At 37.3% G+C, this 27,262-nt stretch overlaps 1 protein-coding gene across 2 annotated transcripts in view; it reads left to right on the forward strand.

Moving 5' to 3' along the window:
* APBB1IP (amyloid beta precursor protein binding family B member 1 interacting protein) overlaps positions 1 to 27,262 on the forward strand; it is a 95,399-nt gene that overhangs the window by 10,504 nt on the left and 57,633 nt on the right. For both annotated transcript variants that reach the window (XM_027073676.2, XM_053225412.1), the window contains exon 2: positions 27,159 to 27,230. In XM_027073676.2, the coding sequence (XP_026929477.1) occupies positions 27,159 to 27,230 (72 nt within the window). The remainder of the gene's footprint in view (positions 1 to 27,158; positions 27,231 to 27,262) is intronic.

Raw genomic sequence — 27,262 nt, forward strand, 5'->3', positions numbered from 1 at the left:
TTTGAGGATTTTCAGTTTAACTTAGTAAAGTTACATGGTAACTGCAATGTGAAACACATATAAAACACATCCACTTATAGAAGTTGAATTTCACTCCATATCTGCTGATTCCATTGTTTGGGGTTCTTGGGGTTTGGGACTTTTTTTGTTTTGTTTTGCTGCTCGGTGTATTTTAAATTGAGGATTAATTTCTTTGCCAGATTAATCAGGAATCTTTCTATGGGTGGATTCAATCTAAGGCAGTGTTGCTGGAGTCTGGTTCTTTGTGGGAGCAACCATGAGTTTACCCTAAATCCATTTGGATTGGTCCTAGATTATAGCAGTATGGTGCTTGCTGTTACAGTTTCTTTTTATTTTTATTATATTGGCTGGTTCACTGTTATGTACATTTGCACAAATGACTCAATGATTATGTTTGGATTGGATATGCAGAGAACTAGAAGTTATTACATTACAGATAGAGGAAAACAGCTTTCGGGGGGGGGGCGGGAGGACCTTAAGGTGTAAAAAACACTCTGTTCTCAATAGCATTCATTTAAAAATAATGGCTCACACAATATACAAAGATTAATGCAAAATAGATCATAGACCTAAATGAAGAGCTAAAATTATAAGACCCTTGAGAAAAACATAGGGGTAGATCTTTATAACCTTGGGTGAAGTAATAATTTGTTAGATATAACAGTGAACACACACACACACACACACACACACACACACAAACTGGATAACTTGGACTACTTCCAAATGTGGAACTTTTCTGCTGCAAACAGTGCCATCAAGAAAGTACAGAGACAATGCACAAAATAGAACAAAATATTTTATTTTCAAATTATGTACAGAGAGTTCCCAACTTATGATGGTTCAACTTACAATTTTTTGACTTTACCATGGTGTGAAAGTAATGCTCATCCAGTAGAAACTATACTTTATATTTTGAATATGGATCTGTTACCCAGCTAGTGGTATGTGGTACAAGACTCTCATGATACTGGGCAGGGGCAGTGAGCCTCAGTTCCAAATCAGCCACATGGTCGCAGGCTGAACAACTGATACACACATAGCCATTCTGCACTCATACAACCATTCTGTTTTTCACTTTCAGTGCCATATTCAATAAATTACATGAGATAGTCAACATTATATTATAAAATAGGCTTTGTGTTAGAAGATTTTGCCCAGCTGTAGACTAATGTAAGTATTGTGAATACATTTAAGGTAGGCTAGGCTAAGCTATGATGTTTGGCAGGGTAGGTGTATTAAGTACATTTTTTATTTAGGATCTTTTCACCTTACAATGAGTTTATTGAAACATAACTCATCTGTATCTGTTAAGGGACTTATATCCAGAATATTCAAAGAAGTCTTACAACAACAACAGCATAAAATATATATATACATACACACACACACACACACACATATGACATATAATCCACTTTAATACTAGGGAGAGGATCTGAGTAGACTTTTCTCCAAAGAAGATATAGAAATGACGAATTAGCACATGAAAATTTCTCAGTATCTTTGGACATAAGGGAAATGCAAATCAAAAGCACAACAAAAACTTTATACTTGCTAGGAGGGCTACAATTAAAATGACAGACATACATATTGATGGAGAAATTGGAACCTTTATACGCTGCTGGTGGGATGTAAAATCATGCCACAGATTTGGAAAAACAGTCTAGCAGTTCCTCAAAAAGTTAAAAGTTATCATGGAACCCACAAGTTCCATTCCTGGGAATCCCCCTAAAAATGAAAACATATTCCATGCAAAGCCTTGTATACAAATGTTCATAGCAGCATAATTCATAATAGCTGAAAAATGGAAACAACCCAAATGTCTACCAGCTAATGAATGGATAATCAAAATATGGCGTTTCAGTACAATGAAATATTCAGCAATAAAAAGAAACAAAGTGCTGATGCATATTACAATGTAGATGAACTTTGAAAACATTATCATAAGTGAAAGAAGCCAGACCCAGAAGACCACATATTGTATGGTTTCATTTGTATGAAATTCCACAGTAGGCAAATTTATCTTGAGAGAAAGTAGACTGGTGGTTGCTTAGGGCAGGGGAGGGTGAGGGAAATGACAAGGACTGCTATTGGGTATGGAGTTTGAGAAGAAAATGTTCTAAAATCAGATTTTAATGATAGTTGCACAACTCTGTGAATATACTAGAAACCATTGAATTATACACTTTAAATGAGTGAGTTATATGTTATGTGAGTTACGTCTTTTTTTTTAAGGTTATTTATTTTGAGAGAGACAGAGCATGAGCGGGGGAGGAGCAGAGTGAGAGAGGGACACAGAATCCGAAGCAGGCCCCAGGCTCTGAGCTGTCAGCACAGAGCCCGACGACATGGGGCTCGAACTCAGGAGCTGTGAGGTCATGACTTGAGCCTAAGACAGATGCTTAACTAACTGAGCCACTCAGGTGCCCCAGAGAACTGGGTTTTAATAAGAAAACTCTGGTAGCATTTTAGACACTGGCTTTAAGGAAAGACTAGAGGTAAAGAGATAAATAGTAAGCAGATGGCAGAGACCTGGTAAGACCTGTGGTGGAGCTGAACGAGGGTGGTAGTGTGGAAAGAATAGGACAAGTTCAAGGGCATTAGGAAGGCTGCATTGACAAGACACCCTGGCTGACCCAGGTGAGGACCTCAGGAACAGGAGGCTAACAAGATGCCCCTGAAGTTCCTGAGAATGTGGCTGAGGGGAGATAATTGTACTATAGGCTAAGACAAATGTAGGCTGGTTTGGTGGGGGGGGGGGGGGAGTTGGGGTGTTATGTGGGCAGAGGGAGAGTCATGTCTAGTTGGCTCCTATTAGCAGGAAGGCTGAGTGTGATCTTCGCAGATGACCACTGCTATTAGATTAGCCCACCCTGTATGTCTTCACTGAGCTTGCTCTTGCCTGTGTCTCATCTGCTTCTCCACTTCTTAATGTGGGGCTTCTGTTTCAGTTCCACAGTTCTGGTGACTTGCTCACCAAACTTGAGTGTCTTCTGCCCAAATACCCAGTCTCAGCCTCACTTCACTACTCTGATCTTCCCTGGGATCTGATTTTCACCCAGAGCTGTGCCGACTTTCTCCTTAGTTCCCAAAATAAGCTCTAATTTGCATCTTGCTGAGCCACAACTTATATCGGCAAACCAGGGGGGGTGAGGGGCAGGGTGGAGAAGAGGAAGCTGAAAGGGGGCCATGTTGTGGTTGAACCACCACCCTTTGTGGGAATGCCCTGCAGACAACGGAAGTTAAGTGTCGGGCTCAGTATGAGGAGAGAGATGGAGACATGGATAAGTGAGGTGTTTCTGCTGCACTCTGCCACAGTATCTACAGAGATTAGATAATAGGAATAAAAAGATATTAGATATTTCTATTAGATAATAGAAAACAAAGATCAGGGAGGATCTACCCCAAAGTTAATCCAGGATCACAGAAAATATCTAAATCACTTTCCTAAATAATTTACTTCAAAAAGTAGTTAAAGCTGCATCTTTGTTCATATTGATGACATCTGGATATTTTTACTGTCATGCCTTTGCCAAGGCAGCCACCTAGACACCAGGAAGATGCATGGGATGGACAGTGTGAGGACCTAATGGGTGGTTTCTTAGAAGTTTTACAGAGACCTTTGTCATGAACACCTTACCAAAGAAATTAATCAAGCACGGTACCACATTTTTCTCTCAGTGTCCTTAACAAAATGAATCCAAGTTGTCTCTCAGTGTATTATGTCTTTTATATCAGGGCATCACGGGACAGTCGCAGTGTTCTAAAATAAGTTATTGGTGGTAAAGTTGGTGCAAAACAAAGACTATAATGTGCTAGCCAAAAACATTAAGACTTTATTTCATTTTATGTTTCCATTCTGGTAAGATTATAAAGCACCAAATTCTTTAATATTCTTGAATATATTTCTGCTTTCCGTTATGTTCCATCATTGTCTGTTTTATTCTTACACTGTTGTTGTTCTGCTTTAATTATTGTCATTGTGGAAGGCTTTTATTCTTTTTATTTCCCAATTTCCAAATTTCATCTGAACTTGACTCTCGTATGTGTGTGTACCTTTTACGATGGTAATTTTCTAGGTAGTTTGAAATTGTCTTCTGAAATTTTCTCCTCTGATCCTTAAGTTGTTAGTAAAGTGCTTTTCTCTTAAGGATTTATTTTATTTATTTAATATTTTATTAGTGGGGCGCCTGGGTGGCGCAGTCGGTTGAGCGTCCGACTTCAGCCAGGTCACGATCTCGCGGTCCGTGAGTTCGAGCCCCGCATCGGGCTCTGGGCTGATGGCTCAGAGCCTGGAGCCTGTTTCTGATTCTGCATCTCCCTCTCTCTCTCTGCCCCTCCCCCATTCATGCTCTGTCTCTCTCTGTCCCAAAAATAAATAAACGTTGAAAAAAAATTTTTTTATTAGTAATTTCTATTTTTATTATATTTAATCAGCAAATGCAGCCTGTACAATTTCTTCTTTGGGGAATTCATTGAGATTTTCTGATACATGATGAGTTTTTAATAAATATTATGAGTTAAGCCTATTTTTTTTAAGGCAAAGCCTGATTTTTTACTCAGATCCTCTATATTATATAATTTTCCCATTAATCAGCCAAATATAGAGAGGAAATATGTTAACCATTGCTGAGGTCATAATTGTGTAAGCCAAATCTTAAGTATTATTTTCCATAGAACATTGATTTAGTCTTCAAAACAATTTGTATATATAAAAGAATATATTTTTGGCTGGAAAGTTTGTTTAATAATGAGTCAGTGCTGAACCTATACAAATAAAGCTAAATTCTTAATTGCAGTTGTTGTTCTGGAGAACTAACAAAAATAACTAGCTTCTGACAAGAAAAACACTCCCTGGAAAGTTACTAAGCATAGTAACAAAAAACAAATAAAATACCTTTTATTAAAATAATCATAAGATTTGGGGTGCCTGGGTGGCTGTCAGTTGAGTGTCTGACTCTGGCTGAGGTCACGGTCTCATGGTTCATGGGTTCGAGCCCCTAATCAGTCTCTGTGCTGACACCTCAGAGCCTGGAGCCTGCTTCAGATTCTGTGTCTCCCTCTCTCTGCCCCTCTCCTGCTTGTTCTCTCTCTCTCACTCTCTCTCTCTCTGTCTCTCAAAAATTAATGAATATTAAAAAAAATTAAATAATAAGAGTCATAAGATTCAACCATCAGAAACAACACATGAAAGATATATTTTCATTTGAATTTTCTTTTCACTAAGAATGTTTAGAGTCTAGGCAAGAAAAACAAGGAACTATTGCAATACACTTTCCACCTCAAATTGTCCACCTCAGATTGATCCTGGCAATGTTTTGGAGAGTAAAGTCACAATCAGATGGGGTGGAGAAGAGTCCCTTTTCCATTTTTTTTGTAAGCAGCCCTCACAGTGGAATTTAATGAAAAGACAACCTATGAAATGGGAGAAAATATTTATTTGTAAACCATATAGCAGGTAAGTTTTACCACACAAAGGAAATGATATATCCAGAATATATTCAGAACTCCTACAACTTAACAACAACAACAACAACAAAACAAACAACCCCGTTTAACAGTGAGCAGAGGACCTAAATAGACATTTTTCTTAAAAAGGCATACAAATGTCCAACAGGTACATGAAAAAGTGCTTAACATCACTAGTCATCAGGGATGCAAGTCAAAACCACAACAAGATATCACCACACATCTGTAAGAATGGCTGTCGTCAAGAAGACAAGAGATAACAAGTGATGTTGAGGATGCGGAGGAAGGGGAATCCTTATACACTGTTGGGAATGTAAATTGGTTCAGCCACTATGGAAAACAGTATGGAGATTCCTCAAAATATTAAAAATAGAACTACCTATGGGTGCTTGAGTGGCTCAGTTGGTTAAGCATCTGGCTCTTGATTTCAGCTCAGGCTATGATCTCACGGGTTTGTGAGTTCAAGCCCCACATCTGGCTCCTCATGCTGACAGTGTGGAGCCTGCGTGGAAATCTCTCTCTCTCCTTCTCTCCTGCCTCTCTTGCACATGCCCTCTCTCTCAAAATAAATAAACTTAAGCATTTTTTTTAAATTGAACTATCTTTTGGTCTAGCAATCTCTCTTCTGAATGTATATCCAAAGGAAACAAAAACAGGGTCTCGAAGAGATACCTGGACTCTCATGCTTACTGCAGCATTATTCACAACAGCTAAGATACAGAAACAACCTAAGTGTCCATCAATGGATGAATGGATAAAGAAGATGTGGAATATATATACACAATGGAATATTATTCAGTCATCAGAAGGAAGGAAATCCTGCCATTTGTAACAACATGGATACACCTTGAGAGTGCTGTGCTAAGTGAGAGAAGTCAGACAGAAAAACAAATACTATATGATCTCTCATATGTAGAATCTAAAAAGTCAAGCCCATAAAAACAGAGAGTAGAATGGTGTTTACCTGGAGCTAGAGATGTTGAAGGGTAAAATTTGGAACCAGTAGATAAAACAAGTCCTGGAGATCTAATCTACAGCATATTGATTACAGTCCACAATACTGTAATATAAACTTAAAAGTTGCTAAAGGACTAGATCTTAATTGTTTTACCACACAAAAGAAATGATAATTATGTGACATGATAGAAATGTTACCTAACGGTGGTGGTGATCATACTGCAGTATATAAATCAATACATTGTATACCTTAAAGATACACAATGTTATATGTCCAATTGTATCTCAATTTTAAATGCATATGTCTTAACCTCTGGTTTTGCCAGCATGCCCTTTAGGTCACTTCTGTGGACCTGAACCCAAATGTGACTCTTAATTCTATTTTAAATTATGAAATTGGTACATGATGGAAAATTTGGAAAATAGGGAAAAAGAGACCAGCACCCTAATACATGCACTATTTCACATATTGATTTATTCTAGTTTTTTTTCACAGCCCCTGTTTTTTTTACATTACTGTAATATTAAAATATAAATTATTTTGTATCCTGCTTATTTTACTTAAATATACGGTTATAGTCTCCATAGCCATTATTTTTAATAGTAACAAAAAACCCATTGTGCATTGCAATAATTAATTCTTCCCATTTTGTTGGATATTTAAATTGCTTTTAATTTCCAATAATGCTGCAGTTTCACCTTCAGGCATAAAGAGTTCTTTCACAGTATGTAAAATTTCCTTGAATTAAATTCCTGAAGGTTGAATAAGTGAAACAAAAAGAATGAATATTTCTATGATATTAGATATTTAATATTGATGAATGAATAAATATAAAGAAGTAGCTTCTTTAAAGCACCTAGATTTTAGGTCATGCTTGGAAAATACCTCACTATTTGTAATGATCAGAAAACAGAATCCTTTTTAGATTAAACAGAAAGGAGTTTATTACAAGGCATATGACTGCATATAAAACTGGGAGGGCCAGGGAGTTAGGTGTGATGTTAACCGTCAGGAATAACAGGCAGGGGAAATGCCCAACTGTACCTTCAGAACTGTTTTGGTGAATCCTCACTGCCACCAATATCTACGACTCAGTCTCATGATAAGGACACTAAATTTTATACTTGAAACCAATATTACACTGTGTGTTAATGAACTGGAATTTAAATGAAAACTCAAAAAAGATAAAATATAAAGTAAAATGAAGGGACACGATAACTGCCCCTGGAAGATTCTGTTTGTCCACATGTGGCTTTCACTTATGTTGCTCATTTCCACCCAACAGATCTCATGTCAGCGTGTCTCCTTGACTTGATCACAAGTAGAACCCTAACTGCAAAGGAGTCTGAGAAATAGCGTGTCTAGATTTCCAGCTTCAGTGTTATGGGAACACAGCATACAAAGCACTAGGAGAGAGCATTTCAGAAAGCCAGTTAGTAGCATCTGCCACAGAATTATAAAGAAGGAAAGGGAGAGAGTTAGGAAGGGGAGAAAGAAAAACCTTTTTTCTATGACTCTTAGTTTTACTGTTACACTGAGATTCTTAACTCCATTCAAATTTGTTATGTGTATGGTGATGAAGTAGGGATCTGATGTTATTTTTTTCCAAATGGATAGTGATTTATTAAGTAATTTCTTTCTGCTGATTATTAATTGCCAACTTTTTCATATATTTAAATTCTGTGATCTCTGCTCTTTTCTGTTGGTTTATCTGTGTATATCTTAAAGTACCACATTTTTCTTTAAAATGTATTTTTTGTTATTACTTAAGAATAATATTTTATTTCTCAGTTGAAGTTAATAGTTTGTCAGCTTTTTAAATTTGTTTTAATCCATCTGAAAGTTTAATTGAAATCACAAAAATTTTATATTCATTTAGGAAGAATGAATATAGAATTCACCACATTGAATGTTCCTTGTAGTAACATGTTATCTCCATTGTTCAAGTTTTCTTTTATGCTATATAGTTTTCTCTATATGAAATTGGCAAATTTTTTATTATTTATTTCTGTATTTTTCACAGTTTTGGTTGCTGTTATAAATTTGATTTTTTTGCCATATCATTTTCTAACATATGTTGCTGAATATATTGGAATGTTATTGTTTTGTATATATTTACATCACATCTTCCAATTAATTAATCTTTTTGCTTATATTCCTATGTATACAATCATGTCACCTACAATTATGCTAATTTCATCTTTTCCCTATTGCCTATTCGACAAATCTATGGTGCTTTTGTAAATGAAGTTTGAGATCAAAGATGGCAATGGAGTAGACTCCTCTTGTCCCACAAACACAACTAGGTAACTATCAAATCATCCTAAATACTCCACAGATAGGCCTGAGGACTGACAGAACAAGCTACATAACTAAAGGGAGACAAGAGGCCTTATTGAAGAACAAGTCAGAGACTCAGACAAAATGTGAAGACAGAGGAATTTATCCCAAATGAAAGAATGGAACAAGGCCACAGAGATCTTGATGAAACAGATATAAGTAACATGCCTCCTGGAGAATTTAAAGCAACAATCATGGGGCACCTGGATGGCTCAGTCGATTAAGCATCTGAGTTTGGCTTAGGTCATGATCTAATGGTTCATGAGTTCAAGCCTCACGTCGGTCTCTGTGCTGACAGCTGAGAGCCTGGAGCCTGCTTCAGATTCTGTGTGTGTGTCTCTCTCTGCCCTTCCCCTGCTTGCACTCTTTCTCAAAAATAAATAAACATTAAAAAACATGTAAAGCAACAATCATGAGGGTATTCACTGGGCTTGAGAAAAGAATAGAAGACATCAATGAGACCCTTACAACAGAGATAAGAGTTAAGAAAGAATAAGAGATGAAGAACACAATAAATGAGATTGGCAACAGCCTTGATGTAATGAACAGCAAACAGGAAGAGGCAGGGGAAAAAAATAGTGACCTAGAAGATAAAATAATGGGCAATAATGAAGCTAACCAAAAAGAAAGAAGAATATGCAACATGAGAATAGACTTAGGGAACTCAGTGACTCCATCAAACATAATAACATTCATATTATAGAAGTTCCAGAAGAGGATAAGAGGGAAAAAGGGGCAGAAAATTTATCTCATGAAATAATACCAGAAAATTTGCCTAATGTGGAGAAAGAAACAGACATCCAGATCAAGGAGGCATAGAGAACACCCATCAAAATCAACAAAAGCAGGTCCACACCGAAACTTATTGTAATTAAATTTGCAAAATATAGTGATAATGGGAAAATCTTAAAAGCAGCAAGACAAAAGAAGTCCTTAACTTACAAAGGAAAACCTGTAAGACTAGCTGCAGATTTCTGAACAGAAACTTCGCAAGCCAGAATGGAGTGGTATGATATATTCAAAGTACTGAATAGGAGAAATCTGCAGCCAACAGTAAGTACTCTATTCAGCAAGGCTATCATTCAGAATAGAAAGAGAGATAGAGTTTCCCAGACAAAAACAAAAACAAAAGGAGTTTGTAACCACTAAATGAGACCTTCAAGAAATATTAAAGGGGACTCTTGTAGTGCAAAGGAGAGACCAATAGTGACAAAGACAAGAAAAGATCAAGAGAAAATCTCCAGAAATAATGACAAAGCAAGTAATAAGATAAACACATCTGTCAATAATTATTTTGAATGCAAATGGACTATAAATGCTCCAATCAAAAGACATAGGGTGTCAGAATGGATTAAAAAATAAGATCCATCTGTATGCTGCCTACAAGAGACTCATTTTAGACCTAAAGGCACCTGCAGATTGAAAGTGAAGGGGTGGAGAAACATCAAACAAATGGATGTTAAAAGAGTAGCACTACTTATATCAGACAAACGAGTGTTTTGTTCTTGTATTGTTTTTATCCTGCTTTGATATCAGGGTAGTACTGGCTTCATGGAATGATTTTGAACGTGTTCCCTCTATTCCATTATTTGTAAGATTTTGATAAAGATTATTTTTTTAATGTTTGGTAGAATTCATCAATGAAACCATGTGGTCTTGGGCTTTTTTGTGCTGGGAAATTTTTGATTCCTAATTCAACTTTCATTCTTGTTATTGGTCTAAGAAGACTTCCTGTTTCTTGTATTCAAGATTCATGATTCAGTTGTGATAACTTGTGTATTTTTAGGACTTATTGGGTCTTTTTTTTTCTAAGTTATCTGATTTGTTAGTATATAATTGTTTATAGTAATCTGTTATCACACTCTGTTTCTGTGGTTATCTATTACATTATTTTCTTGTCCATTTCTCATTTTGGTTTTTGAGTCTTCTCTTATTTTCTTAATGTAGTTAATGCAGTTTTGTGGGGTTTTTTTGAAAAACAGGTCATTACTTTCAATGGTATGCTGTTTATTCTGGTCTCTATTTTATTTATTTATGATTTTTCTTTGTTATTTTCTTCCTCTACTGAATTTCAGATAAGTTTTTCTTTTTCCACTTCCTTGCAGCATAATGTTAGGTTGTTTATTTGAATTGTTTTTCTTAATACAAGTATTTATAGCATAAATTTCACTGTCACGTCTACTTTTGCTGCATCCCATAGGTTTTAGAATATTGTGTTTTCTTTTTTTGAGAGAGAGAGAGCACGTGCACACATGCTAGTGCAGGAGGGGCAGAGAGAGAGAGAGAGAGAGAGAATTTCAAGCAGGCACTACATTCTCAGCACAGAGTCAGATGTGGGGCTCAGTCCCATGGATTGTGAGATCATGACGTGAGTTGAAATCAAGAGCCAGGTGCTTAACTGACTGAGCCACCCAGGCACCCCTTCTTTTCCTTTTGTTTTGAGACCTACTTTGGTTTGCTGTTTGATTTCTTATTTGGCCCATTGTTTGTGCAATGGTGTGTTAATATTTACGTATTAAATATTCAATATTTCTAGTGAGTGAATGACGAAAGAAAAAAGAAAGAGAGAAAGTTAGTTTTACTGCCACTAGCCATCGCTGGTTGTCTACAGCACCTTTTCCGTTATAATATTTACTATCTGTCCATCTATAGAAATAGTTTGTCAGATTCTGCCACAAAATATCTATAAATTTGAAATCTTTATTCTGGCTCTGTATTATCTGAGACCACCAGAATAAACTTAAATAGTACCAGTAATGATGAGACTCTTTAACTTGTATCTGACTTTAATAGGAACAGTTTTTGTGTTTTACATTTAGAATAATAGTTGCCATTGGTTTCTGGTAGATGCCCTTATCAAGTTAAGGAGAGTACCAACTATTTCAGTCTTGCTAAGGGGTTTTTACCAAAAATGTATATCAGATTTTTACTAACTACCTTTTCACCATATAGTCTACAATTTAATATTTAATTTAGTGAATTAATATATTTCCTGCTGATAAACTGTTCTTGCATTCCTGGTTGTTATGTATTATTCTTTTAATATATTTCTGGAATCAATTTTCTAAAATTTTATTTGGGATTTTTGCATTTATGTTTGTAAGTAATATTGATTTGTTTTCTTATTTTTTGATTGCTTTTTTAATAGCAACCTCTACTTGTTGCTGTGTCATCTTAAAACTCTGAAGGCATCAGTTGGGATTTTTTTTTAATTCCTTTTCCATTTCTCTCATCAACTCTGTCTCCCCAGGGTCAGTATTCTGGTTTTAGTCTTGAGGCGCCCATGCTCTTGCTTTTCCTCAAATATTTCATCACCCTTGGTTGTTGATTCATAATTTTAATGAAAGGGCTGGAATAATATAGGAAAATGATGTGGATTTACTTGGCAGCTGTAACAACCCTCTTTCTTGACTAGGAAGCTGACTGTGAGGTTCTATAAATGAATGTGGGGAATAATAGACAGCTATCTTTTTGGTTTGGATGACAGTGAGACATTAAGTGTCAGCCCTCCTTGAGGGCTGTTTACTGAGGCTAGCAAGGCTTTGTGCTGGAGGTGGAGCACATAAGAGTTCTTAGCACATTTCAATGAATGTGGACATTTCTCTTCCTACTCTTTCTGATTGATTGATTGATTGATTGATTGAATAGTTGGCTGGTGGGATTGGAATCTGCTGTCTGTTATGCAACCCCAACTTTCAAAGCACAGCTCTACTTGTTTTCGGAGGCTCAATGCTCTGCTTAGGAACTAGTGAAACAGTTCTCCCATGTTATTTAAGGCAAGGATTCTTACTGATTTTAGACTGGGGCGATTGTGGCAGCTCATTTTTCCTTGTGACATAGAAATAAAATGGCCCATAGCACTCAGTCCTTTGAATAATTACTCCTCCAATGGGGGGGGGGGGGGTCTCTGGGTTCTCTCCTTGATGATCCTGAGCTTGGTGTTTTCCTTAGCTCTATCTTAACCAGACCCCCTCTAGACTCATATTGGACTGCTGTTTCCTTAGCACTCATTTTTCAGTCTGTATAGTCCCTTCTCCTTAACATCTTCCAGAAATTCCTCAAAATAGCCTGGTGATGCCATTCTTCCTTGGTTTCCAGACTGTTAGTCAGTGGACAAAGAACTCTAGACCATTCTGTGTTTTCAGGTTCATTATTTTCATTCTATAGTTGTGCTTTCTGACACTGTAAGAGAGAAATTTTAAATGCTGTACCTGTAGACTAGGTGTGATAAGTAATAATGCAGGAGCCCACATGTGGTAAGTGACCAGCTGATGTCAAAATTCAATGCACAGAAATGTGTGGCCTTAGCTGTTACCCTAGGCTGTCCCAGCATACTCCACAAAGCAGAGGCTGGTGTTCTTGGTTTCCATTAGGGTCTCAGAAGATGCAGTCTTTGTGTTTTTTTAACTCTGTTCCTTTTTCAACTCATGGCCTCCACACCCCAACCAGCTGCAACCAAGAACATCCCTGGGCCAAGTGGTTTCTCTGGTGGGAAGGGATGGGGCAAGAGGGAGGAGCCTGGTTTGAAGACCATTGATTCTAACAATATGCCATGCTGTCATTGCCCTCCTTCTCTTCATAACCATGATCAGTGTCCGACCTCAGCCTGCATCTTTGCACATCAGCCTTCTGGGTGGCTAAAAGATGGCTGTAGTTCTGACTGCTTAATAGTATGAGGATCTCCACTTCGTGAGATCTTCCATCTAAGCCAGGCCCATTCTAATTGCACTTTACATGTATTAATTTATAGAATTCTCACTTTGACCCCATGAGGTAGCTTTTTTTCATACCTTTTCAAAGATAAAACTAACACACTGAGAAGTGAAGTAACTTGCCCAATGTTGCACAGCAGTAAGTGGCAGTGCTGGGTCTTGAACCCAGGCATTCCAGTTCTAGTCTCTGTTTTCGTCCCTGGGGGAGGATCTTGTCTGCCCCTTGCAGTTCAGTGGCTGTTTGAGGCCCACCTAGATGGGCCCACATGTCATGGAGGGGAGGTAGCTGCACACAAAATCGAAGCCCACACACACCGCACGCTGGATACATATGGAAAATGGTTTAGGAGGAAACTATTAGATATTTTCTTGTTTTAGTTAAGGGATGAATCATCTTAAATGTGGGGGAGTACAAATTCAATTCCTTTCTTTAAAATAGAGTGAAAAGTATTGTCAGTAGCATTTTTGAAGAAGACAGAAATTTTAATGAGAAACTCAGGAAAATAATTAAAACTGGGTTGTCACTGAAAAATCTTAAATATACCTCAGATTTTTCTGATGTAAATTTTTTCCATGGCATGTATCACCCTAGTAGGTTTTGCACACACCAGCAGTCACAGAAATGACTGCAAATAGTTCTAAACAGAGAGAAATAAATGACAGTGGGGCACACACTGCTTGAGCTTATTAATGCAGAGTTTACCACACTTGACCCTTATCATTACCAAGAGCCCCAGTCTTTGGGGATTTCTTAGTGACAGGTGCAGAATATTGACCACGACACAGAAATGGAAAATTCCTCACCCCACAGAAAGTCAAGAATTGGTTGATATCTCCAGTTTTATTGTTCAGCCATGCTGCATATAATTTTTCTGCAAATGCAGACATCTGGCTCATAGCATCGTATCTTTGAAAAGAAGAGCAAACTGTAAATTTCCAACAATAGGGAACTGATTAAATGATGGTGCAGCACATCCACATGGAAGATACTTGGAGCCATGAAAGTGACTTCAGAAGAATTCTTAATGATAGAGAAGGCAGCATGTGTAAGTGCTGTTGTCTGTGTTGCTATCTCTATTTCCCAGTCACTTCTGGAAGCCCTCAATGCTCCAGAGATAACCAGTTACTTTTATGTATTAAAACCAAAGGTCATTTTTCAGTTCTCATCTTGAGAACATTCAACGTTACTGTCATATTTCATTGATTAACTCATTAATGTTTTCTTTTTGGAGGTGGGAAGATGCTGCATTAAATGTTCAGGAAAATTTTAAGACCTAAGAGCACAAAGTGATTCATAGAATTACATATCATTTCTTGTTAGTATTACAAATAAAACTTCTTAAAATGGAGAATCTAAAGATGTTAAGATGTGCAGAGCATGCCAGGACACCCAGCTGTTCATTACCCAAGGCCATACAATGTTCCTTAAAACCTTTAGAGCTCACAGTATAACTTTTAGGCTTATCAAAGAAGGTTGTGAATTTTTCTATATTTCTTATTTGGTTAAATACAAAGATTCATTTTTCTTTATTATCTTAAGTACTGTTGGAAGTTAAACAACTTCTCTTGAATTCTAATAGAAACTTTTAACAGGTAGGCATCTGGTACCTAAAAGGCAATCCTTCATAATGCATTATCTGCCATTTCAGTGTCTTTTCACTTTGAAAATTATAATCCGAGAACCTTGGCAATGAATTGTAGAAATAGCTCATCCCAATAATAATATGAAAATATCTAGAACTTTTATTTGTAAATGAAGAAAGGTGGGGTGCCTGGGTGGCTCAGTCAGTGGAGCATTCGATTCTTGATCCTGGGCCTTGATCTCAGGGTTGTGAGTTCAAGTCCTGCATTGGGCATGAAGCCTACTTAAAAAAAAAAAGTAGGTGATTGATATACATGCTTAGGATATAAAAATACAAAACTTTAACAGACAGTACATAAGTAAGTATTGTGTTTAAGATTTAAGGTAACTAAGTCATGAAGTAATCCACACTACAGAGTTACATTTCTCTGTGTGTGTTTGAATGTGTGTCATCTCTTGGAGGATGCATTGTGAGAGTCTAAGTGTATTTTCCACCTATGTTTCTGTGTGATCTCAAACTCCTGACCACATGCTCTTCATCTGTGAAAATGGGAGAAATATTTACCACCACATGGGTTTTGTGAGAATTAGATGATGGTATCAGTTCACAGGATAGATTTTTTTTTCTTTTATATTGTCTTTGCCTGCCTCTACTTTTTATTCTCCCTTGTTCCTCTTTCTATTTTTGTTTTGTTTTGTTTTGTTTTGTTTTGCCTTGTGTTTTTAAACTCAGGTCTGTCTAGCTTAAAAGACTGGTTCTTTTTTCCCCCCAGCTTTTCATTTTGAAAACCTTCAAAACTTCAACAGCAAAAAGCAAGAATAGTGCAATGGACATCCATATTCCCTTCATTCAGATTCACTAATTATTTACATTTTATTGTATTTGCTCTATTTTTTTTCACTTTATCTCTTAAGAACAAAGACCTTGTCTTACGCAATCATGGTATAATTATCACATGGGAAATTTAATTGATTTAATACATTTTCTGATACATAGTCCATATTCAAGTTTTCTTTATTATCCCTGTAATATCTTTTTTCTTTGAAGAGTCCAAACCAGTCGTTTGTTGTTTTGCAGAATGTCCTTAATTTGGATTTGTCTGATTGATTCCTCTTGACTAGACTCAGCCTGTTAGCAGCAGCATTATAATGGTGATACCATGTCCTCAGTGCATCACATCAGGAGCAGTGGTGTCAGGTTGTCCAATCAATGATGATCCTAAGTTTGATCATTTGGTTAAAGTTGGGTCCATCCAATTTCTACATTTAAAATTACAGCCTTTGAAAGGGTTAAGTAACATCTTTGTTACTTACTGTCTTGCATTTTGGAGTCTTACTCAGCCATCTCACCTACCCTGAAACTTGACTTAGCAGAGTAGGGAGCTACTCTGAGTCAGTATCATTCCCCAGCCATCTTTCATCCATTGGTGTCAACATCCACTATTTATTCTTGCCATCCAGTAGGGCAATGGTTGTAGAATCATTTTCCTTTTTTAAATCTGTCTTTCCCCCTAGCTTCTTTTCTCCTCTCCTCTGATGCTCTCTCTTAAATCATTAATTTATTTAGTAAATGCTTTTGAAAGTCTTCCATGACCAAGGCAGTCACTGTGCTTAGCGCTAGAAGTATAAAGGTAAACCCTGACCTCATGAAGCCTAAATGAATATATGAATGTATTAAATTTTAATTTAAAAAATTGTATTCATCCATTCACTGAACAAATATTCACTATCATGTATCTACATTGGCCTACTTGCTGGAATCCAGCGGTAAGCAAAATCAGTCAAATCCCTGACCTCATATAGCTTATGTTCTCTCTGCTTACCAGAGAGACTATATAAGCAGGGAAAACAGGAGTTGTGCAAGAGAGTTGATTTTGAAACAGGTCGGGGAAGGCCTCAGTAAGGAGGGAACATTTAAGCAAAGACCTAACAGCAGTGGACAGCAAGCCACTTAAGCAAGTGAGGAACAGGTGTTCCAGACAGAGAAGCGCATGCGCAAATGCGTGCCTACAGTGTTCAAGGAACAGCTGTAGGCTAGTGTGAGTGGAGAGTTAAAGGAGATAAAATCAGAGAGGCAGGGGGCGGGACAGTGCTAAGTACTAGTTGAATGTGTGAAGTAAGAGAGAAGTTTGGGTTGGAGATACACTTGGGGAGTTGGCAGCATGTATATGATATTTAAAGCCTAAGGCAGCATGATGTCACCTAGGGAATAGTTGTAGATGGAGGCCAAGAGGAAAACTAGATCAGGGTGAGGAGAAGAAATTAATGCAGGAGGCTCAAATAAGAAGCCAGTGATGTGGGCAAGGACAGTTCCAGGATCTCTGGGGCCTAAATATTATACAATTTGGGGGAGACTCTCTTTAGAAAACAGAATACAAAATTATGAATAAAAAATTAACAAGAAAATACTTATTTAGAGATAGGAAATCTCAACAAATTACCAATTTTTTAAAAACACATACCACAAACATAACAAAATCCAAAAAGCAACACTTATTTTTATTATTACTAATTATCTGCCTGATACATTTTTACCTGCATGTTTTTTGATCACCTGTCTGTATGAGTATGAATCTGAAATATAATTTTCTATAGAGGTAATAGACAATTTAGTCTTTCCTCCAGCATGGTTGCACAAAATTAATTTTATTTTTGATAGTTTAGAAAAAGTATATCTTGGTCTCATAGCTCTCTGTGGTAAGGCCTCATCTGTAACTTCCTCTGTGGTTTCTTACTCTGACACTGTGTCTTACTCAGGAGAAAGACCTCAGAGAATTGAGGTATTTGCTGTCACTAGATACGGCATGGCACCCCATGGCTCCCAGTGGCCTAGGAAGCAGCTGGTCCAGCTCAGCCAGGACCATACAGCCATCAGTTCTTGCTACCTCCCAACTGCTAGGCTAGTCCTGGAGATAATATAAGGTGGCCAGGAAGCCTCAGTCAAGGTGACCCCATGCAAGGAGCAGAGCAGAACAATGTCTCCATCACATCTTCTCGTCGGAACTGATGGGGTCCATAGTCCATGAGATCTACTAAGGATCCAGCTTTTGCTGGAGTCCAAGTGAACTGGAGGTAGTGCTGGCACCCACTGGCCCCATTCTAAGCCCTGGAACCATGACAAGGATGATCTCCCACCATAACTGTGTTCTATGCTGCTGGGGTGCTGGAAGAGAAATACAGTCTCACAAGGGACTTACAAATGAGGAGCCCTGAAGCTTAAGCTTTATTAGCTTCAAGTCAGTCGTCCTCTGTTAGTAGGCAAAGCAGGAAGGAAAGCTTTTATGAAAGCCAAATGAAAAGAATATTTCTAAGAGAGAGTGATCAATGAATGATGATAAATACTGTTTAAGATGCTAAGAGTTAACCATTGGATTTAGCAACATGAAAGTCCTTGTTGGGATATGTCTTTGTCAGTTTGGGCTGCTGTAACAAAAATACCAGCAACTAGGTGGGTTAAACAACAAACATTTATTTCTCATAATTCTGGACCCAGGTAGTCCAAGATCAAGGCAACAGCAGACCTGGTGTCTGAGGAGAGCCCTCTTCCTGGTTTGCAGATGGCCATCTTCTGGTATCCTCACATGGCAAAAAGCAGAGAGAGGAAACAAGCTTTCTTGTGTCTTTTCTTACAAGGGTGCTAATCCCAACATGAGGACTCCACCCTCACAACCTAATTACCTCCCAAAGTCCCCACCTCCAAACACCATCACATTGGGGATTAGATTTCAACATATAAATTTTGGAGGGACACAAACATTCAGCCATAGCGGGATAGATTTAGGAGAAAATCCAGATGAGTAGGAGATGGTGAATATAGAGAAATATTCACAGGAGTTTTCTGTATGAAAATTAATATCCATTGTTTTTATCTACAAATTAGTGAATATTTTCTATTTTTGTCTCTTAAAAAAACCTAAATTATGTTGTTACTTTAGTTTGATGTCACAGTGGATCCCAAATACAAAAGCAGATCCCCATTCCTTATATGGATACTCAAAATAGGATTAAAAGACAACTTGAGAAAAATCTCGAGATTTTAAAATTCCCCTTTCAGCCTATGTATATCCAAGTAAAAAATAGTCTACAATTTGTCTCCCCAAGATACAGAAAAGCCATCTGGACAGATGGAAGTGAAAATATTGAGTTCATACGAGTTTGTTTCCCTTGTCACATGCTGTTTACTTCTTATCCTATTGAATATTTTTGGGTTTTTACAGCCATCTCACTTTTCACCTACCCTGGAACTTAACTTAGCATAATGCAGCACCCTGCCCTTCTCCACCCTGCATTCACTCAAAAGCAAAGCAATTTGGAAATAAATACATTTAAAAATCATACTTTAAAAAAATATGGTAGCCCATCTCATGTTCTGTGTATGTGTGTGTATACTGTGACAAATTCTAAGGTTTTTCAAAGCACCTCCATAGTGGTTTTTAAATTATTGAAATAAATCACATCATTTCATGTTTCCTTTTTCATTTACAGATGTTTTTTCCACTGAACTCTTGCCATCACAGTATTGCTTACCAAAGAATCCTATTGTCTTGACTGTTCCTTTTGCATTACCATATATATGCATATCCCCAACATGCACAAGAATTTCCTTTGTGAATGATCCTTGTGTTTGGTTTGTATTGTTCATGTGATCATAGTGATTATCCTATTAACTTAGTAACTGTTAGCTTATTGCTTAAAATTTTCACTTATTCGGGTGTACTGTATAAAGCCTATTAAGTTGACGAGAGATTTCTTCATCTTAGATGTTTGTTGAGTGTTATTTGATATTATGTGTAATTTAGAGATGCTTCTATTTCCTGTTTTATGTTACACAGAAGCTTCAGCTTCCCCCCTCCCCCAAACATTGCAAGAACCTTTAACCATGTGCTGTGTTGTTCCGTGAACCACTTCCTCTTGATAAGTGCTTTCATTGCATTTTGCAAAAAAACTACACTGAAGGAATCAGGTAAAATTCAATATTGTCAATTATTTTCCAATCATACTGTACACTAGTCACGTCATAGTTCCCACCAGCATTTGGGATCTTCTGGATTCTACACTCCTTATTCCATACTAAGTGTGATCCCTGTAATTAACAGAATTTTTTTTTAATTTTCTCTTTTTTGATATCTGTAATTGTGTAGGCTGATTTTTTCACTTGGAAAAAAAAGGAACATGGCCTGCTATTTTTTTTTAATTTAAAAGTAATAAAAATACCAGGGACGCCTGGGTGGGTCAGTTGGTTGGGTGTCCAGCTTCATCTCAGGTCGTTGATCTCATGGTTTGTGAGTTCGAGCCCCGTGTTGGGCTCTGTGCTGACAGCACAGAGTCTGGAGCCTGCTTAGGATTCTGTGTCTGCTTCTCTCTCTCTGCCCCTCCCCTGCTCACATTCTGTCTCTCTCTCTCAAATAAATAAATAAACATTAAAATTTTTTTTTAAAAATAATTAAAAAAATACCAAAGCCAATTCATATGGACAGAGAGCCTCTAATTTTTCAACTCTTTTTTCTTATTAATTCTAGTTATATTTAGGCTCTGGTAATCTAGCTGTAGACTCAAAGCATTGCTTACCTGCACAAAGAAACCCAAGATAACATGTAAAGTTAAAAAATTACAACCTCAATGCAAAGATGCAAACATTTTTAACTGTCTTCAAAATAAGAAGACATACAGTAAGTAGATAAAGTCTGGATATTTAATCCTTGACACATAGACGAAGAGAAATACTGTTGTGGAAAACTCTTCCAGATGTTTGTTAACAGTGTCTGGGGTCAATAAATGCTTCTTGACTGACTTGAATGGTGTAACCTCAGGCAAGTTACTAACCTCTAGGAGCCTTAGTTTCCTCATCTATAAAATAGGGAAAATAAAAGTGTCCTATCAGGGTGGTTGTGAGGATGAATCTAATCAGTCAGTACATGTAAAGCACAAGAACAATTTGTGGCACAGAGGGAGAACACGTAATTGTGTGTGAATAGTTAATGATCATCATGCAGGTGAAGGAACAGGGAGATTCGTCTCTCTCTCAACCCACAGCCATGCACAGAACAGAGAGAGAAAGCATCTGTTCTGGTGGAATTTTGGAGACCAATTCTAACTTGTCTGAACTTAATTGATTCGTTTTAATGATTGGAAAGTAATTTTTTATTCATCCCTAGTTATTTTATTATTTTAATTTTACTAAAAGATATTCTTTCATTCTGTGTTTGGTACCAGTATCTAAATTCATGTAAAGATTAGACGTAGCTAAGAGCATAGCTGAAAAGGTGAGCTTTGTAAGCATTCAAATTAGACCCATCTACAAATTTATACCTTGATCTGGTGCTTACAAGAAAGCAGGCATTTGACAAAAGCACCTTATAAAAACTGTGTATAACACAAGGTTCTTCACTGATGCTGACTGCCACCGCGTACATCATTTCTGTAAAGCCAAGAACTGATAATCACAAGGAAAAAAATCTTAACCTTTTGATTTTATACAGAAGTTGTTAGGAACACTTTTTTAAAGACCTTTTTAAGGCTTTTTTTTTAAACTACTTTTTGTGAAAGGTACAATTTTATGAAAAATGCTTGTAAATGTATTATTATCAATTTTGTTTAATATTCAAAATTGTATATGTAATGAGTAAATCTTTTAGTTTTAAATATATCAAATAACCCCTTTAATACTATTATGCTCAAAACTCATTTCACAGCAAGAGAGTATAACATATATGAGGGGAGTACTTGAACATGTTCATATGTGTGTTCATTTTTATTTTACAGATTAGCAAATTCACATTTAAATACATGAAAAATAAAAAATATAGCATCATCAAATACACACATACACATTATTTATTCTCTATTTTGAAACCCAGCGCAATCCAGAAGCAGATAATTATATGTAAATAGCAAAACACATATATATTAATTATATGTTAAAGTGCTAAGAGATAACCTGATATATTACTATATAATTAAGCTGTTACATTTTCATTCAGAATTATGGTATAAATCTATGTTTATATGGTTAAAATTAATTAGATATATAATGTGAATAAATAAATAATTAAGATAGAAGACATAACTTGTTTTTTATTAAATACTGGTTAATTAACCTACTGCTTGAAACATTAACTGACTTCAAATTTAATTAGATAAGAAAGAATGCCATTGATAATGTCACCCAAATTGCCTGATAGCTATTAGATTTTTCTCAAAGCAGCAAAAATTGTGAGCATGAAAACTGATTGAGGCCTAAGTATATATAAGCCCCAATGAAACCTTTGTGTTTACCAATAGAGTTTATTGGTATAAATTTCAGTTTTCATTCATTTAGCACTAAAAAAAGTGAACTGTTGCTCTAGTGAGTGAGGTTCCACAATCCTACAGCTGTGACAGCAGCTTTAGAAGCAGACTTTCTGTTTAAATGTCTTGATAGTTAAAGGAATCCTGGGACTTAGTGACCTCCCAAGGACTGTCCAGCCCTGGAATGTCGCATGTCTGAGTGCAATGCAGCAGGATCCACGTCTGGGCATAGAAGCTGGATTAATAGAGTTTTCTGTGTGGTCTGAGACCTCAGCCTTAGCTCACTTCTTCCCACTAGGCTGGGAGGTTATTCTCTCTAGGCTTTCAACAAAGCATTTAAGTTTATTTGTTCATTTTGAGAGACAGAGAGAAGTGTGTGCACGCACACACATACGCACACACACACACACACACACACACATGAGTGGGGAAGGGGCAGAGAGCGAGGGAGAGAGAGAATCCCAAGCAGGCTCCACACGCTAACAGTGCGACTCAGGGCTCGATCTCATGAACTATGAAGAATCATGACCTGATCGGAAATCGAGTTGGAGATTTAACCAACTGGCCCATCCAGGTGCCCCCAAAACATTTTTAAACACAAAGATGAATGAGATCTGATCCTTACTTAATAACAGCTCCCAGTCTGGAAACAGGTTCAAACACAGTAACAAAAACACATGATTTGGGAAGCCTGGGTGGCTCAGTCGGTTAAACATCCAACTCTTGATATCAGTTCAGGTTGTGATCTCACATGGGACTGAATCTCTTTTCTGGCTCCATACTGGGTATGGGGCCTGCTTGGGATTCTGTCTCTCCCTCTCTTTCTGCACTTCCCCTACTCACTCGGTCTCTCTCTCAAAATAAATAAATAAAACATTTTTTTAAAAAAAAGAGCATAATTCACTATGGTAAATGCTATTACTGAGTGCTTATGCCAAGAACCATATAGTATCTTGCAAAATGTCAACAATCCTATGAATCACATGTTATTCCTTTTATTTTACAGACAAGGAAACAAACCTAAGAAGGTGAAATACCTTATCAAGGTTGTTGTTGGGGCCAGGATTTACAAATATGGTTACCAGCTGGCTATGAAGATACCATTGAAGTGTTGACATGAGAGCTGGATTTTGAATAATTAGGATTTTATGATGGATACATGGATAGGGAAGCATATACAAAGGCAAAGAGAATTTTTAAAGCTTCTTCAGACAATGTCAAGGGCTGCTATGAAGGACTTTGAAAGATAGGCTGAGATCTGAACTCTTTGCACTTACTTCATCATGATCACCATGGCATGGTTTTAAGCAAAAGGGTGACACACTCAAATCTGCATTTCAGATTCATCCAATTTGCAGTGAAAGTAGTGAGACTTGAGCAGGGGATCTAGGAAGCTGGAGGTGGGATGAGCTGATGAGGGGCTGAACCATGGCTTGATAGTGAGGATGAAGGAAAGGAGAGGGCTCTACAGGAAAAAACCAACAGGATTTTTTTTCTTTCTTTTTTTTTTTTTTTTTTTTTTTACTATTAGATGGAAGAATGGGAGGAGTCAAGGACTAGGCCAAGGTTTCTAAATCGGACTAATAAGTGAATAATGACTATTAGCCAAGTTAGGGCATGTGGGTTGAGAATGCACCAGAAGGGCAATAATGATAGAAGTGCCCGTAAAGATACTGGATGGGCTATTTTGAGGCAAACTACTCTGACAGATAAAGTAAGATCTGTCCTGATCTAGGCCCAAAATTATGGCTGGAATTGTTAATCCATTGTGTGGATAGATTTTCAAATATGTATATTTGAATGTTATCTATGAGATTTATATACATGGAGAACAGGGACACCTGGGTAGCTCAGTCGGTTGAGTGTCCAACTTTGGCTCAGGTCATGATCTCACAGTTCATGGGTTCAAGCCCACTGACAGTGCAAAACCTGCTTCAGATTCTCTGTCTCCCTCTCTCTGTGCCTCTCTCTCTCTCTGTCTCACAAAAATAAACATTAAAAAAAATTTATATACCTGGAGAAGAGAAACTACTTGAGGATAAAAACTGAAGCTTAGAAATTTGAGCCTTAAGGAAATACTGAGCACTATGGGAAATTCTGTTGTCATTCAGGGATTCTCTAACGTAGAATTTCAGTCTGAGTGTACAACCTCAATGACCCACCCCTCTTCTAGCTACTCCCTTCCTTCCATGAAAAAAAAATCAAAACAAATCTATTTGGTAAAGTATTATTCCAGTTTTTCTTAATCAACAGTTTGTCATTCTTCCCCAGACCCAAAAGGAACTCAAAAATTACATACTCACAAAAAGATGTTAATTCCACCCAATCATGATGTGCACATTGCTTGTTTTGCAATCCATTGCCTCAGTAAGGCTGCTCCACCCCTGCTCTTTTGGACTGCTGACCCAAATAACATTCTGAGCTATCAGGGCTGGGTGTTCTCTTTCTCTCTTTGGCTCTCTGTCTTTTTAATCTTGATTTTGACCTTTGGAGGATACCACAGATCCAGATAGACGCAGCCCTATTTTTTCATGTGCTTAGATGTGTGCGTATGTATATACACTATATACATATGTATATATCCCTTGTAACTCTTATTCTGTCTATGCCAAAAATAAGGTTTTCTTGTAGGGAGGGTAAATATGTAAGATGGTTGAACTTGCAGATTAATCCAAATTTATGTTTTCTTTATGTTTTTAAGCTCATTTATTTTGAGAGAGACCAGCAGAGAGTAGGGAGAGAGAGAATCCCAGGCAGGCACCATACCTGTCAGTGCAGAGCCCATTGCAGGGTGCAAACTCACAAATTGTGAGATCATAACCTGAGCTGAAACCAAGAGTCCAATGCTTAACTGACTGAGCCACCCAGCCTCTCCAGTCCAAATTTATGTTAAAAAGTCCCTTAACTCAAATGTCTCATTATTTTCACCAAGGTTACAAACTCTTTTAAACTGTGATTCATTCAATAGCAGATTTACAGCCTGATTTTGAGGTTGACTCCTTTTAATAATCCAATACCAACAGACTCTAGGAAAAAGGAATGAAAGGGCAGGGGGAAAGATTTTTACCAGATGAACACAGGAAGAGTTTCAGCAAAGGTCATGAGAATGCTGTTGTTTTGAGTTATTTCCATCTTAGGTGTGTGATTCACTCTGGCATGTCCTTAGCCCGCTATGTATGGGTGGTGTCTACAGGCTGAGAAACTAAGGTCTTTGGGCTCAATAGGTTTTTCTGATTCATCATTGTCACATTTGTTTCCAAAACTTTATCTTCATCATTTTAGTGTTTTTCCAAATTTAATGATTTAAGAGAAATCATTAATGGCAGTGTTCTTTTTATTAATATCATCTTTGTTTTCTATGAGCTTTTTTGTAACACTGGAAGGCACTTTTCAGATCAGCAAATAAATTTATTTATTCTACTCTGAGTGGATTACTTTTCTCTTATGAAAGATTTAAAATGTATTAATGCTAACACTCTTTTTAAAATAAAAATATAGTTTGCATATCAGTGTCAGGTATACTAGATAGTGATTTGACAATTATATATGTTATGAAATGTTCACCACGATACTCTTAACACGCCTAACTTTCCCTGTTAATAATTCATCTGAAGGATTTTTTTATTTTGTCACATTGTACTGCATAATATCCTGATGACAATAAATTCACATGGGTATTTCTGGAATTTTGTTGTTTATCCTGCTAATTTCCTCTTATTAAAGTAATAAATGGGGTGCCTCAGTGGCTCACTCAGTTAAGCGTCCAACTTTGGCTTGGGTCATGGTCTTCTGGTTGTGGGTTTGAGCCCTGCATCAGGCTCTGTGCTGACAGCTCAGAGCCTGAAGCCTGCTTTGGATTCTGTGTCTCCCTCTCTGTCTCTCTCTCTCTGAAAAATAAATAAACATTTAAAAATTAAAGTAATAAATGAATCATCCATCACAAGATTTTGAATACCAGATGAATTGTTTGAGAGGACAGTGTGTGAGTACTTTGTTGACATACTTTCTTTTCTCCATGTTATAGGTAATTTAAAGAAGGGAGGGTGTGGTTCATATGTTTTGGAAGCAACTGGGAGGGATTGAAACCACCTGTGAGTGGATCCTGGTATTGCTCCCCTCCCCAACCAGAGGCAGGACCTGCCTGCAGCAGTCTTTCCCTCTCAGACTGTGATAAATACAGCCCAACAACCTACCTAAAACGAGATCTTCCCTCTTTGTTATCCCATCTCTGTTCACTGATGCTGTGTTTGCATCCTCCCTGACTCAGACTTTTACACACAGACCCACACCTCCTTACCTTGCGTGGTCTGACCCCAAGCATTTACTGAATGGCTTCCTTGGATTCAAATATATGCCTCCCTGCCTACATGCATGTACACTTGATTCTTTCAGGTGTGTCTGCTACTTAGGAATGTGCTAGTTCCATGGTCTCGTGGCCATCTCTTGTTTTAACTGAAGTCCCCTTCCTTGCCCTTCCTGGCCATCCCGATTTTTTAGCTACCCACTTTGTCCACTTGGACCCATGGAGACTAGGTTAGTCTGAGAAAATAGAGTCTAATTGTCGCTCTGACAAAGTGCCGAGGGCTTGGTTGAGTCTTGGACCAAGCAGATTGGAGAGAGGTCAGGGATGGAATTTCGGGCTGAAAGGAACCTTTCTCTCCATAGCCTTCTCTTTTTGACTTGTCCATGGATACAGCTCTTGGGGAAATAAAGAGATGAGACAATTATCCAGGGACCAGGCTTTTATTAGATTGCTTATATCTGCATTTTTTTTTCTGTTTTTCAGATGGGTGAGTCAAATGAAGATATAGACCAAATGTTCAGCAATTTGCTGGGAGAGATGGATCTCCTAACCCAGGTAAGATCCTCTTTTTAACTTGAAATTAGTAA

Source organism: Acinonyx jubatus, chromosome B4, assembly GCF_027475565.1.
Source record: "Acinonyx jubatus isolate Ajub_Pintada_27869175 chromosome B4, VMU_Ajub_asm_v1.0, whole genome shotgun sequence".
NCBI lineage: Eukaryota > Metazoa > Chordata > Mammalia > Carnivora > Felidae > Acinonyx > Acinonyx jubatus.